Below are 13968 nucleotides of genomic sequence, written 5' to 3'. Positions count from 1 at the left end.
AATATTTATTAATTCAATAAAAAAGAAAAAATTTATCAAGTCTCTGGCACTTCTTTTTGTTGTTGGCTGTGGGAGGAATTGATGATTGAGAGAAAACCATCGATTCACGAATTGGTGTGGGAGTATGGCTTCATGATGATCCGTATTCATGGGGGAGAAATCTGTAACATGAATTATGAAAGCATGAAGAGTTAGAACCATATAACATTTGGTCCTCTTTGAAATCTTTTTTCACATCAACCGGCGGATCACTTGCAGAAAGAAACGATTTAGCAGAGTGGACATTTTGAAAAATATATTTTCATAAATTTTGCAAGCGTTTTTACTCTATCAAAGTACACTAACCTCAATTAGAAATCCATCCTCGGGGCATGAGTTGCAGATTGAGCAGCTAACGCGGTTGTTGTTCGCAACAAAAAATGACCCCCTATCCTTTCCGACGAACAATTTTCCGAAGTCTGAAACATGTTTTTAGAATTAAATTGTGTAATTTATCACTTACAAACCTTTTTTCTTTGATCGCACGGTGTCCTTTTCTCATATTCATAAAATAAAAGTGTGTTTGAAACAAAGAATTAATGCAGAATAGTAATGAAAGAAACGAAAAATTGAAATGATTTTTCCAGTACGATAGAGCGCGCGTTCATAAACTGGGCGAATCGCCCTGCCCCACCACTCCTCCTTTCTCAATTCTTCGGCCTAACCGTCGCCCAACCCTCGCCCACTGGGCACTTCGCCCAAAACGCCAGCGATTCGCCCTAAATGAAGGCTCATCGCCGATACTGTAGGCAATTCGCCTATCTGATGCCCACCCGATGCCCAACCCTTGCCGAAAATTCCCTGAGTAGTTTTCATAGATACCGTATCCTAGGATGTCGTAAGTTAACAACGGTAAACAAAGCCTCCCCTCTCTAGAGTGACTGAAAAGCCAACATACCGAATAATTACCGACGCGTCGTACTATCATGCAATGTTTGTTGGGAAATAAAAACATAATTGGGTAATAAAAGAAAACGCTTATTTTCAAGGCACAGAGTGTTGTTGGTCTCAGAAAACTGCTTGGTTCAACATTTTATTCAACTTTGAAAATATTCTTCAAAAACAATTAATTGTTGGGATAGTATTCCTTTGTTTGATGCGTTACAGTTGTGGTAAAAATTTTACCTCCATCCTTTTTATCGAATTCTTTTTCTTGCTTGGTCACTTTGCGCTCGATTCTCTCGGGTGCCTGCAAACATAGTTTTACTCAAAAGTGGAATAGAACATTTAAACAAAATGTAACTTCATTTTTGTAGTTGACCATTTTTTGATAGCTGCCCCACTTTTGAGACATGCGTCTTGAAAGTCTACATTGACAAATCTACAGCGGCCAAGTTACAGTGACATAAAACAAAATTACTTATCGCTTTAAAGGCGCATACCTAAAAGTGGGACAAAAAGTTATAAATCAAGTTTACTTTTTCAGTTAGGTATCTTTAAAGGCAGATATCCCAAAATTGGGTGGAGCTATCAAATTGATTTGCACTTTTCAGAGAACTACAGTACCCCAAGACCAGACTTACATCAGAGCTGCTCACATACACTGCCACTTCCTTTTTTGGAGGCATTTTCAGAGTCGAATTTCAGCGACAAAACTAAGCCACGGAAAAGAAAGAAAATGACAATTTGGAAGAATTTAAAGCGCTTTATATGTACTTAAAATATTTGTTGTAACGAAGACATTTGTTTGTTTGCAAGCGGAAGAAATAAAACTGCGCGCTAAAAATTGTAGAGTCCAGATAAGAAATGTTTGTATAGAATTTTCCATAAAAGTTTTAGGTTTGTGACGTTGAAACAATCGGAAATTTAAAAATTTACCAAATAGGCCTCTATGTCACTTCCTGGATTGCTAATTTTAAATGTAGAATTCGAAATTTCCAGGAAAAATGCTCAATAAGATTTATTTCTCCAATTATTTGATAATTAAAAAGTTAATTATCCTCCACAAACAAGACGAGCAGAGATTATACGGATTTGAATGACAGCTGTTGCAAGAGCCCTACTCATCGGATCCTGGTCGACGTCTGGGTTGATTGGAGGGATGTCGTTGAGGTAGATGCAGGTTCTCTGAAAAAGAAATTGGATATTCAGGTAGAAAAAATCTTGGGCTATATTTTCATAGTTGACAATATTTTGATAGCTCCGCTCAATTTTGAGACCGGGCCTTAATTCCACACTAGAAAATCCTAAATTTCATTAACGTTTAGAGAATATAGCAAGCGCGCTCTAAGGAGGGCTAGCTACCGTACCTAGACTCAACTACTATACTCAAATAGTCACTTATTATATATATATATATATATACAGTACTAATTGCACGAAACTCAATTAATTATAAAAAAGCTTATTTCAAATCTCTGCTACTGTATCCCTGTTCATGATACCGTAGCCTTACCGTACTTTGGTAAGTTAAACGATTTTAATGTTTCCAGATATCGTATTTTGACTGAAACTAATTCACTTCAAATACAGTACCCAAGGGTCCTACCGTACCTTCCAACTACCGTACCTTCCAGAAATACCGTATCCTATTTCACTAACCACGGTATTCTACAGTACCTGGTGATATGTACAGTATACATATCATGAAGTACCGTACCTCACTAAACCGTCAGTTACAGATTCCCTATCTCTGTAAATAACAGATTTCGTACTTTTGCTACAGTACTCTCGTGTAGTAACAGTCTTCCCTTTACCGTCTCTTTACAACAGGCTAGTTACAGTTTCCTGTAAGAATACTGTATTCTCAAATTTTCCCTCCTACTCACCACTTTCCACGCATTCACCGTTTGTCTCGCCGGTTCTAGAAAATCCTGAACCTTCTCATCGACATCTCCATAGAAATTGAGGGCACTCGCAATTTTTTGCCATAAGTTGTCCCAGAGATTGGTCTGTCCCAAGGCTTGTGCCATGGTGAGGGACAGGAGAGAGAAGAGGATGAAAAGTTTCATGGTATAATGATGATAGGGGTCTTGAGATGGAGGGGGGATTTATAGCAAACACTCTGGAACATCACGCACAGTATCCCTCATGTCATATGTTGCAGATTTGCAAAGACATATGATCATAGCATATGATCATCTTTTTTGCAGGTCACCCATTTTAACAATAGGTTTAATTTCTCACGGTCACAAAAGGGTTTAGAAAATGACACCATAGCTCAATGACGGTTTTTCCGTAAATACCCGTTTCCAGCCATTCCAAACTATATTCCAAGATGGTGCTTATTTCGAGTTACGTTATTCCAATTTATGCATTTCTACTCACTGGGACATGGATCCCTCCTGGTGAAGATCCAAACTCCTTCGTGAACAAATTAGCAAATGTAAGTGTCGAAAATGGATGATTGAAATTATTGTACGATTTCTTATTTTCAGGAGGCATGCACCATGAATGACGTAACACCAATGCTTAGTTTCTCAGGATCACTTCCGGGGCTTACCATACTCATGGGCCAGTTTGCCATGGACCATAACGCATTGTTTCTTTGTGAGAGACGAAAGAACGAGACGGAATTGGAGATGATGCAATCGGGCGATTATTTGTTTGAGGAGATGACTGCTACCATCTTTAGATCGTTCGGTTTGGATGCAGCATTTTTTAAGGAGCTCTTCCGTTAATTGCACAAATGTCTTGAATTCATAATTTCGGAGAATAAATGGGTTATTATGGGAATTGAACGGTATAGTCCAAAAGTTTAAAATTTCAATTTAAAAAAGCAGAAATTGTTAAAATTGGCAAACCTATAGCTATACGGTATTAGGCAAATGGATACTGATAAGAAAACGAGTACAGTAGCTGGTACCATAGTACCATAGTAAAGACAGATTTAGGCTTGTAAATCAATTGTAAGCTAATACCTGATGGTATACGGTAACTGGAGGTACGGTGGCTTCACTGACAACATAATGAAAAAATTGTAAAGTTATGTAAAACGGAAATACTGTAGCTAAAAATACCCTTGGGTACCGCAATTGCAATGGGAATTGGTCAGAATGCGCGGTTCAATGAAGGCGTACTGTATCAGCGCAGAATTACGGTGTTGAGCAAAGCACGGTGTTTAATTTTGGCGCAAAAAAAAGTCGTACGGTTGTTATGGTGGAGTACTGTAGTTATGAGTCAAAGTAACAGACAAGGATACTGTAACGGCCTGCCTGGTAATTGTAAATGTTGTCTTAGGAATACGGTGGTTTTGTCAGTATTGCAAGAAATAGGTGGAGCTCAATAAATGGACTCTGAAGCTGATACCGTTCACATCCTCCTGACGTCATAAACCGATTTTAAGACTAGAAATTTCTTTAAATTCCAGGTTACTGTAAAAACAGCTATTAAAAAACGGTATTATTGAGTACAGGAAGACCCCGACGTCTCAAAATCTGACGACTCGGATCAGAACTCTCGGATCATGAAGTTGCGGTTCATCAACTTAAAACGGAAGGATTCTAACATCACCTCTTGCCAAGATGCAATTCAAAAGGTACCGTAACCCTTGCCAAACTCACCTCATGATTTCCTGAAGTTCAAATGATCAATTCCATAGTTTTTTCTTTAGTCCCTTTAACAATATGTCATATGACTTTCTTATCCCGATTCCCACGGTCAGAAAACACTCAAAATCAGTTTTTTTCTATAAATACCCCTCCTTCAGAGCCATTCCCCAAAAATGGTGTCCATAGTCGTCCCCGCCGTAATCCTCTTCACCTTCTCTATCAATACGCCTCCCGACTTTTATTCAGCTGCAGCCTTACAGTGGAATGATAACGCCATGGTAAGTGTGCGCTTCTTACAACTGCGCTCTACCAAAACCTGAGAAAATTGGGTGCGAAATTGAGAGATTTAGAGAAAAACAAACATCTTTCAAGGGCATTTCGGTGGAGCGCAGTTGTGAGAACGGTTCAAAGGTAATACGGAATTTCCAGGACGGCTGCGCGCACGCCGATAGACTCCGCGGACTCCTTACTCAAAACGTATCGCTTGCCACATTTGCGGTAAGCAAGGTGGAAGTGGAGCTCACCGATATGTTGTTCAACTGCGACGCGAGGAAAAACGAGACGGAGTTGGAGAGGATGAAGTCGTTTGAGGTCTTGTACTATAACATGTTTTACACTTTCTTCGGACCGTTGACCGATATGTTCGACAATTTTTTGTTTGATAAGAACTGAATGTGTCTTTATATTCAATTGAATAAAAATCTTTAAAAAATATAAATCGTGTAAATCACAACAAATCTCGTAAATCCACTCAAAGCCCCAAAGGTACTTCCTATGAGAGTACGGTATTCGTATTTTCCAGGATCCCACTATTTTAGGCAGGGATACGGTATCTAGGAAATATACAGTATTCATACGAGATACCGTAACTGACCTATGAAGGTTAGACTTGTGAATTTACCTGATACTGTATCGCACAGATTACGGTATCTAAAATAACATTTGAACACGTCAGGAGTACTGTAGAAGAGGATTCTGTAACTGACAACTGTAAAACAGCCCAGGAACTGGATGAACGTACTGTAGGGTTACGGTAATAGGGATACTGTACCTAAGGAGTGGAGTACACCAGGGTTGGGAAATTCCGGGCCAGCCCGAGCCGGGCCGACTCCTCAAAATCAGCCCGGCTTCAAAAATGTGCACATTTTTTTTCACAATTTTTCTGAAAACTTTTTTTTTTAAAATAGTCGAAATTCTTGTACGCTTCAGTTTTTATCGGTTTTCCAAAAAATAGTAGAAAATTCGTCGTTTTTTGCAAAAAATCAAAACAATTTTCAAACAGTTTTCAACAATGTTCAAATTTCTACAGGAGCCGGGCCGGGCCGGGCCGGGCCGAGAAAATTTTTTCAATCGGCCCGGCCCGGCCCGGAATTTCCCAACCCTGGAGTACACCGTGTGAGAGTACTGTCCTTTGGATAAGGTACCCATTATTCACAGATCCCACTAAGAATACGGTATCTAAGAAACATATAATTGTTCCGGGATACTGTACAGGCAATCTAGCTTGGTACGGTACCTTATTATGGTATACTGTGCATGTGACCAGGTACAGTAACCCAGAAATTTCAGTTGAAGACTTATGAGATAATTTGAGCACGTAGAACAAACCTAGATATAAAATTTTGTAGTTGATAATTTTTGATAGCTCAAATACATGAAAAGGAGAAAAAATCAAGTTGAAATACATTTATTCTTCTCTCAGAAAAAGAGAAAAGATTCAAATTTAATTTTCGACGAGTACACTAATTAGGAACGTTTAACTAATTAGGAGCTTGCAATTGATTCGATTCCTCTCTTGCTCGCTCCACATGGATCACTTGCCATCTCATCTTCATGTCCGTGTAATCCTCTTTAACCTTCTCCTTCTTGATCTTAATGCCCTAGAAATAATTGGATCAATAATCAATATAATTTATCCAGGAAGACTCACATCAGCCATGTATTCGAACATAACGACTGACGAGAACGCGTAGTCATCACTGTTTTGAATACAACCAATACGTGAGTCTCTCAATGCCACCAGAGCCGCCTTCATGTCGATCTCTTTAGTCTGAACAACATTGTAGATCAAATAGGCGGACACTGGAAAAAACCATTGATTGGAAAAATCGATATAACTATCACAACTTACAGGCAAAAGTGCCAGTGCGATTGGTTCCATTGGAGCAGTGAACGATCGTGGTGCCAGGCTCGTTGAGAACCTTCTTCATGAATTGAGCAAAAAAATCAGGGAAATCCGGATAGGTTTTCCGTCCGTATCCATTGAACGAGTAGTGGGTGGTGGAGAAGTCCTTTTCGTTGCTGAAAAATCAAAAATTTTCAACAAGAGTTGAGTGGAGAACGGTTTTTAACATTGCGGAAGGTGGAAGGTGGAGTTTAAAAGAGTATAGTGGTGCTCTAAGAATGTAAAACTAATAAAATTGTAACATGACTAAATTGTGCAACTCATGGACTATATTTTTGTAGTTGGCAACTTTTCCATAGCTCCGCCCACTTTTGAGATATGCGTCTTTGAAGATGGTAGCTAAAGAGCATGCCTGTGTGTGCACTCTCTCGTCACCCTATTTTTAAAGACGCACACCTCAAAAGTGGGCGGAGCTAGAGGAAAACCGTCAACTACAAAAGTGGAGGTCGATTCCTTGCCTATCCTGATACTGTAATCCTAAGATTTTTGGACGATCTGATTAAAAACTACAGTAATCAAAGTACACTGACCAAGCATCTTTGTAAGCACAGTTCTCAGCGGAAGGCAAAATTCCGCTCAACCCCTTTATTGTAGTACACATTTTTACAGCAACCTCGACGCTACAGTAGCCCATATCGTCAGCAACCACCGCTGCCGCTCAACACGACTCACCCAAACTTTCCCTTCAATTTTCTAATTTCCAAACGCCCGTCCAACATAATCATTTTATCGAGACAATCCACTCTCAGATCCCCAAACTCTTTGAATTCACCAGCTTTATCCGGAAAGTACTCGTCGCATTGGACTTCTCCTGAAAAACAAAACATTCGAGTCGATAGTACTAACTATCGAGACTAACCTCTCTCCGTCAACTGACACAACATGGCGATGGCCTTCGACCCCTTCTGCTTAGCCATCCACCAAAACTTTTCGATCGTCGAGTTCTTGCCTTCCGACGCCTTCTGTGGTCCCTGCGCCAGTACGAGTTCTCTATTGTTTGGAAGTTTGAAGATGTTGGCGTGATAGAGGTCGTTTATGAATCGATTGCCGTATCCTGTCAGCACCACTCTTGTCGATTCCAATAGTGGGATGTCGAACCTGAAATATTGTTTTAATTAATTTAATTAGATTCAAGGCTCATCGAGACACATACCTGTACTCAGTCAGCCGCTGTTCTGAATGTAGTGCCTCATTTGCCACGTATACGTCGTCCATAGAAAATAAATAAGTCCACCCCGTCGAGTACCAATTATCTTCTCTACGCTCTTCTTCGGTCTTCCCTTCGTATCCATGAAATTCTCCGTGTCGTTTGATAATATCCATCAGCTGATTGAGAATCAGTTCAAAGAGGTCAGCAGTGACAGTCACAGCTGCGCCTGGAACTTTCCGCCGGCAACACTTGTAGATTTTGAAAAATGTGTCGCGTTTGCAGAAGAACAGGACCAGATGTACAGCGAGGATTGCGACGAGAACAGTGAAGAGAGCTATGGCGATGAACGTGAGGAGAGAGGAGCTGAAATTCGGAAATAAAGCTATAGTGACAAAGTTACACTGAAAAAATGCATTGACCTACTAAAATCTGACTAAAAACGAAAATTCATGACAAATTTTTCTATAAATTGGACCATATACACTTTCAACCCTGAGGATTCCAAAACACCAAGAAAAATCAACCAAATGCTCACGTGGACCGAGTTATGAGCCGTCAAACTTTTACGATGGAAATTTTATTTCTATCAGTCAATTTATATCAAGTTTGACGGCTCATACTGAACATTTTACTGATTTTTTCTTGCAGTTTTTGGAATCAGTAGAGTTGAAAGCATCTATGGTCTAATTTATGGAAAAAGTTACACTGACCAACAGGATCATTGAGCGGTGTAATTTGGTCACTGTATTTTTGTCTGTGTAAAAGAGTCTTTGAAGATGAATATCTCAAAAGTGGATAGAGCTATCAAAACGTTGTCAACTACAAAAGTGATGAGCATAAAATTTTACATATTTTTGTAGTTAACAACTTTTTGATAGCTCCGCCCACTTTTGAGATATGCATCTTCAATTGACTAACTGAAATAACTCACCTTTCCTTCTCACCACCCAACTTGTCCAAACTATTCAACTTGTTCAAGTAGTCCACAAAAAACGTGTCCAACGCCACCAACGAATCCTTGGATCCATCAAAATCCTTATGGTACCGAGAGAACTCCAGACCCATCGAATCCAGCGTCGCAAGTGATTCCTGGACCTTCTCCAACTTCTGCACCTTCCCATTGTCTTTCTCGACCTCCTTCAACTTCTCGACGTCAGCACTCAACTTCTGAAGATCTCCAGTAATGCCAGTGACCGACTTAGCTTTTTGGAATGTTCCGAATAGATCCGCCAGTGTTGCAGAGTTGGGGACAGTCACCGACTTCTGGAAGACATCGAACGAGGTGTACATCTTGGAGACATCCGAAACCACCGAATCCAGCGACTTGTTGACCACATCGAAGCCAGCCACAATCGAGTCGACCTCCGACTTTTTCTCCATGGCACTCTCCATTTTGCCGATTCCACGGACAGCTGACCCAATTGTCTTCGAGTGTCGACCAGGATCCTTCAGGAGCTCCAAGGCGTCAGTCTCCGGATTGGAGGCCCCTTTCATCTCACCAACCGACTTTTCCATCTTCTCAAACGTCTCCTTCAACGCAACGACCTTCTTCACCACCTCCGAGCCAGTTGAGTAGGAGTCCTGGGCGGGTTGATCGATCTTCCGCATATTTTCCACCACTGGCAAAACACGTAGCACCGATTTGAGTCCGGATATTGCCAGAAGTCCATCAAAATACCCACCGACTTCACCCAACTCCGTATGAAACGTCGTTAAATCGTCCATCCTGTCCTTGACTACCAGAGCCTTGGTTTGGATGTCACCACGAGCCGTATTGATCTCACCAACCAGTTTGTAGATGGCATCCACCTGCGTTTTCAACTCAGCCTTTTTCGCATAATTATTGAAGTTGGTGACCTGAACCGTCCGATCCGCAGCGTCCTTCGCCTCATCACAGATAGCAATGACCGCATCACACATCTCAACCAACTCGGGAACACTCACAGCCACCAGCAACTCATCGACCTTCTCCTGAAGCTCGCCAAACGATGTGTCGACTGCAGTCACTTCCGATTCCAGATTCGACGGCCACGATAGAGAAGTAGGATCAGGTGTGGTTAGCGTCGAAAGAGCCTGGATCCCTCTCAAAATTGCATCCTTCTCTAATCCACTCAACGTCTCGACAACAGACACCAACGGCTTCAGATCGGCCAGTACCTGACCACCCAACGACTGATACACTTTTCTGGATTCCATCTCAAACGTCTTCAGCGAAGAGAACGCAGTCACCAGGAGATCAGTCTTCACGACCGATTTGAGCCAGGCGTCACCATTGAGGTCATCCAACATCCGAGCCAAGTCCGGAGCACCATTTGGAAGGCCATGCGAGTGAGTGAAGTTGTGGAGGAGCAAAGAATGATGAGCCTTCAGCGAGTCGTGAACCAGATTGAGATCCAAGAGTGTCGATTTCAAGGGGGCGATGTTCTCGAGGAATTTGTTCATGAAGGAACTGTAGTCAGACCAATGATTGGTTTTGGTGGAGGAGCCATATAGAGTGGCAGCAGTAGAGATCTTCAACGATGGAGCCAACGCGTCGGATGCCGATTTGAAAGAGGTCCATCTCCAGAGGCGGCCAGCTGCATTCAGTTTGCTTTTGGTTGTTTTGACCTCATCCAGAGCAATTTTCAGATCACCAAAATATGTATTAAGATTATCTGGATTGGGATCTGTGTCTGACAGAGTTTTGAAATTGCCCCACTTCGTCTGCTGATTGCTCAAATCACTGACGCCACCGATCTCAATATCCGTTGTCGACAGCTTCTCGATCATCGCGCCGAATTCACTGACATCCCGATTCTGAATCGGTCCCTCCACACCATCCAGTGCCTTGACAATCTTCTCAATGTCAGCCAACGCCTTCTCCGCCTCCGTCACCTCTGTACCAGCCTCCAGTTGAGTCGGAAGGTTCTTCAGAATCTTCGTGACAGCGTCCTGGACACCACCCGAGTTGACACCAGTGAGTAGAGATGTTTTGATGTGTCCGAGATGCAAAAGTTCCGGAATCAAGTCGCCGGGCGGGATGGAGCCGGTGGTAAGGCCACGATGGATGTAGATGGCGTTCGTGAGACGGGCGATCATTTGGAGGCGAGCGAGGAGGGACTTGAGAGAGGGATCTGAAAGAAGTGACAATTAGAATTGAAATTATTGGGTTGAAAAGTGATTACTTACCTCCTGTATTCCGAAAGAAGCGACGGCGGAATTCAGAGCGAGAAGGGATGGGAGAAGGGGAGTCGCCGATGAGTGGATCTGGAAAAAGAGGAGATTAAAGTGGTGGAGAAGTAAAGACGCGGTGAGCAGTGAGCGCGGATATGAGAACGCGGCGCGGACACCCTGGGAGAGCGCACAAGCCTGCAGTGGAAGCTCGCAGCCTAAGCATAGTGAGCTCGCAGTCAACCAGTGAGAGCGGATGCAGGCAGACACACTAGCTCACAGTGAGAGCACAGCTCGGGAATCTGTGAGCGCACAGGCTCGCAGAAACCACATAGAGCTGACAGTGAACTCACACGCACCCGGTTATCACGCAGTGAGCTCGCAGTGAGAATATCGACATCCTATTGTACCTCAGCGGCCACATAGATAGCTCGCAGTGAGCGCCCGGGAGCTTGCAGGGAGCGTTACAGTGCACGCAGGGAGCAAACTGGTACCACGAAGGCACCACGGTATGAAGCAGCGGACACATGGTGAGCGCACAAGCCTCGCAGTGAGAGCACGGCGCGGGCTCCCAGTGAACGCACAAGTTGGTAGCCAAGCGAGCGCAGACACTGTATAACGAAGAGGGCACGAAGGCTGCGCGCTCACAGAATAAGCTCACCAGCAACTAGTGGAAGCACGCAGTGAGCACACCCTACAAGACCAAACACGAACGTAGACAACAGGCCGGTACCACGCAGGCACCATGCAGCGGCACTACGGTAGCTCGCAGTGAGAATGCCGACATCCTTTTGTACCGCAGCTGCCACATAGGTACCGCCCAGAGAGCTCGCAGTGAGCGCCCGGAGCCCGCGTATGAGCGAAGCAGGCACAACGCAGCGGCGCGTAGGTAGCTCGCAGTGAGAGCGCGGCACTGGAATCTGTGCGCGCCAAAGCTCGCAGCGTCCTCAAAGTGAGCTCGCATTGAGCGCACACGCACCTAGTGAGGGCGCCTAGACCTTGCAGTGAGAGCGCGGCGCGCGCACCCAGCGAGCTCACTAGCACCCAATGAGCTCACTAGCACCACACCATCACTCAAGTCCTCTAAACCCTCAACTCACCACGAACGAATCGCGAAGAGTCCACGGCGTCACCACCCTCATCCTCCAATGCTGTGCGATAGAGCGCGCCTGCAACACCACAAGTAAATTAGAATCTTCCAGAGAACCCGACTGCTCTCACCTTTAAAACGGGCGGCTTCATAGTTCTCCTCGATACGAGGCAATATTTGCGCCGATACGGCGAAGAGCAGTGTGAAGAGCAAGAATTCTGGAATGGGATTATTGATTTTTTGGAAGGGGGGCAGGGCTTCAACTCACTCATAAGATTGCTTGCAATTTGATTTCTATCAATTGAAGCGAATCTCTTCTTATAACTTCTGGAGAATTCGAAGACGCTAACGATTTGTTGTCGTTTTGATTTCAAGACTGATTGAAGCAGAGGGTGGGGGTGTGGAATGGGCGGAGCATAAATGGGGGCAACGGGTCGAGCCACGCGGATTTAAAATGTTTTGTTTTTGATGGAGAAACTAGTTTTTTGACACGTCGATATATTTATATTTTTGTTTTTTTATTTGGAAAACAATTTTTTGAATTTTTGAACACGTGGAGCTTTTTTCTTGGGTTTTTTTTTGGAATCCTGGAAATACTGCAACTGTCATGAAAAATAACATATAGCCTGTATACCCATTATAACCTATATACCCATTATTGCTTCACAGACATCTGAAATGCTCAAAAATTGTCCATTTTTAGTTTCCATAAGATTTCTTCTGTCTTTTCTCTCTTCTCCACCACCGAAACGCCCCCGCTTTATATACGCCCGACCACTTGAGCCAATTTGTGTTCGTGTGGCGCAGTCGGTAGACGCGTCTGTTTTGAAAAATTTTCACACGAGTTCGGTTCCTCCTTCCGTTTTTTCCTTTTTTTTTTGTTTTTTTTCTAATTTTTTTTCTTCAAAGATTTTTGTTATGAGAAGCCACGAAATCCAGTTTATAAGAAAACAAGCCGTTTTGGGTCTTATTTTGTTCTTCCATTTCGGATGTGTTAGTTAAGGTGCATATCTCAAAAATGGGCGGAGCTATACGGATGTTTTTAACTAAGAAAATGTAGTTCTGGTTTTAATATACATAAATGCATTAAAGATGTATTAAAAATAACACAATTAAAATAAGAATACCAATATGAAAAATTCTCTAACATTTTGGAAAAGTTGAAATTTTTTACTCTTTTTGAAGACGCATATCTCGAAAGTGGGCGGAGCTATCAAAAAGTTGTCAACTGCAAAAATGTAGTCCTAGTTTTGATCTACATAAATGTTATGAAAATGTATTGAAAATAACACAATTAAAATATGAATGGCAATATGAAAAACTCTGTAAACATTTTGAAAAAGTTGTAAATTTTCATTATTTTTAAAGGCGCATATCTCCAAAGTGGGCGGGGCTATCAAAAAGTTATCAACTGCAAAAATGAAGCCCTAGTTTTGATCTACATAAATAGGTTTATAACTTTATGATTGGACTAAAGAAAACACCGTTATACGCTATTAAAGTTTGTCGATTTTCAAGTTATTTGAAAAATGTAAAAGTTGCACCTTTGACTGTCTTTTTGACCGTTTTTTCTTCGATTCTGACAAGAAACTTTGAAAAAAAAAAGAATAGTAAGCCTATAATGCCGTATCCTTCAAATTACAGTATCGCTGTAACTACAGTAGATAGATTTGCTATTATAACATTTTCTGGAAAAACTGACAAACTTTATAGCGATGTTTTGGCGCCAAATCGAATTGTTTTTTGAATTTGATATAATTTAAGGTTGTAGATCAAAAACAAGGGTTAATTTTTTTAGTTTACAGTTTTTCTAGCTCCGCCCACTTTTGAGATATGCGCCTTTAAAGAATGGAGAGGGAGAGCA

The 13968-nt window shown here is 42.2% G+C and overlaps 4 protein-coding genes across 4 annotated transcripts; 2 read left to right on the top strand and 2 right to left on the bottom strand.

Annotated features, from left to right (window-relative positions):
• Positions 1–1974: 1974 nt before the first annotated feature.
• On the bottom strand, positions 1975–2990 carry GCK72_003327 (uncharacterized protein; the record flags this gene model as incomplete). Its single annotated transcript, XM_053723973.1, has 2 exons — positions 1975–2106; positions 2808–2990. The coding sequence occupies 2 exons, from the start codon at positions 2988–2990 to the stop codon at positions 1975–1977; spliced, it is 315 nt and encodes a 104-aa protein (XP_053592618.1).
• Positions 2991–3256: 266 nt separating this feature from the next.
• GCK72_003326 (uncharacterized protein) lies at positions 3257–3659 on the top strand (the record flags this gene model as incomplete). Its single annotated transcript, XM_053723972.1, has 2 exons — positions 3257–3364; positions 3417–3659. The coding sequence occupies 2 exons, from the start codon at positions 3257–3259 to the stop codon at positions 3657–3659; spliced, it is 351 nt and encodes a 116-aa protein (XP_053592617.1).
• Positions 3660–4702: 1043 nt separating this feature from the next.
• GCK72_003325 (uncharacterized protein) lies at positions 4703–5201 on the top strand (the record flags this gene model as incomplete). Its single annotated transcript, XM_053723971.1, has 2 exons — positions 4703–4807; positions 4959–5201. The coding sequence occupies 2 exons, from the start codon at positions 4703–4705 to the stop codon at positions 5199–5201; spliced, it is 348 nt and encodes a 115-aa protein (XP_053592616.1).
• Positions 5202–6289: 1088 nt separating this feature from the next.
• On the bottom strand, positions 6290–12376 carry GCK72_003324 (uncharacterized protein; the record flags this gene model as incomplete). Its single annotated transcript, XM_053723970.1, has 11 exons — positions 6290–6409; positions 6460–6611; positions 6661–6830; positions 7387–7525; positions 7574–7812; positions 7868–8227; positions 8796–10977; positions 11033–11110; positions 12115–12183; positions 12236–12322; positions 12373–12376. 11 exons carry the CDS (start codon positions 12374–12376, stop codon positions 6290–6292), a joined length of 3600 nt encoding a protein of 1199 aa, XP_053592615.1.
• Positions 12377–13968: the final 1592 nt, after the last annotated feature.

The sequence above is a fragment of the Caenorhabditis remanei genome, chromosome I (assembly GCF_010183535.1).
Source record: "Caenorhabditis remanei strain PX506 chromosome I, whole genome shotgun sequence".
NCBI lineage: Eukaryota > Metazoa > Nematoda > Chromadorea > Rhabditida > Rhabditidae > Caenorhabditis > Caenorhabditis remanei.
This window is presented reverse-complemented; position numbering and strand designations above follow the sequence as displayed.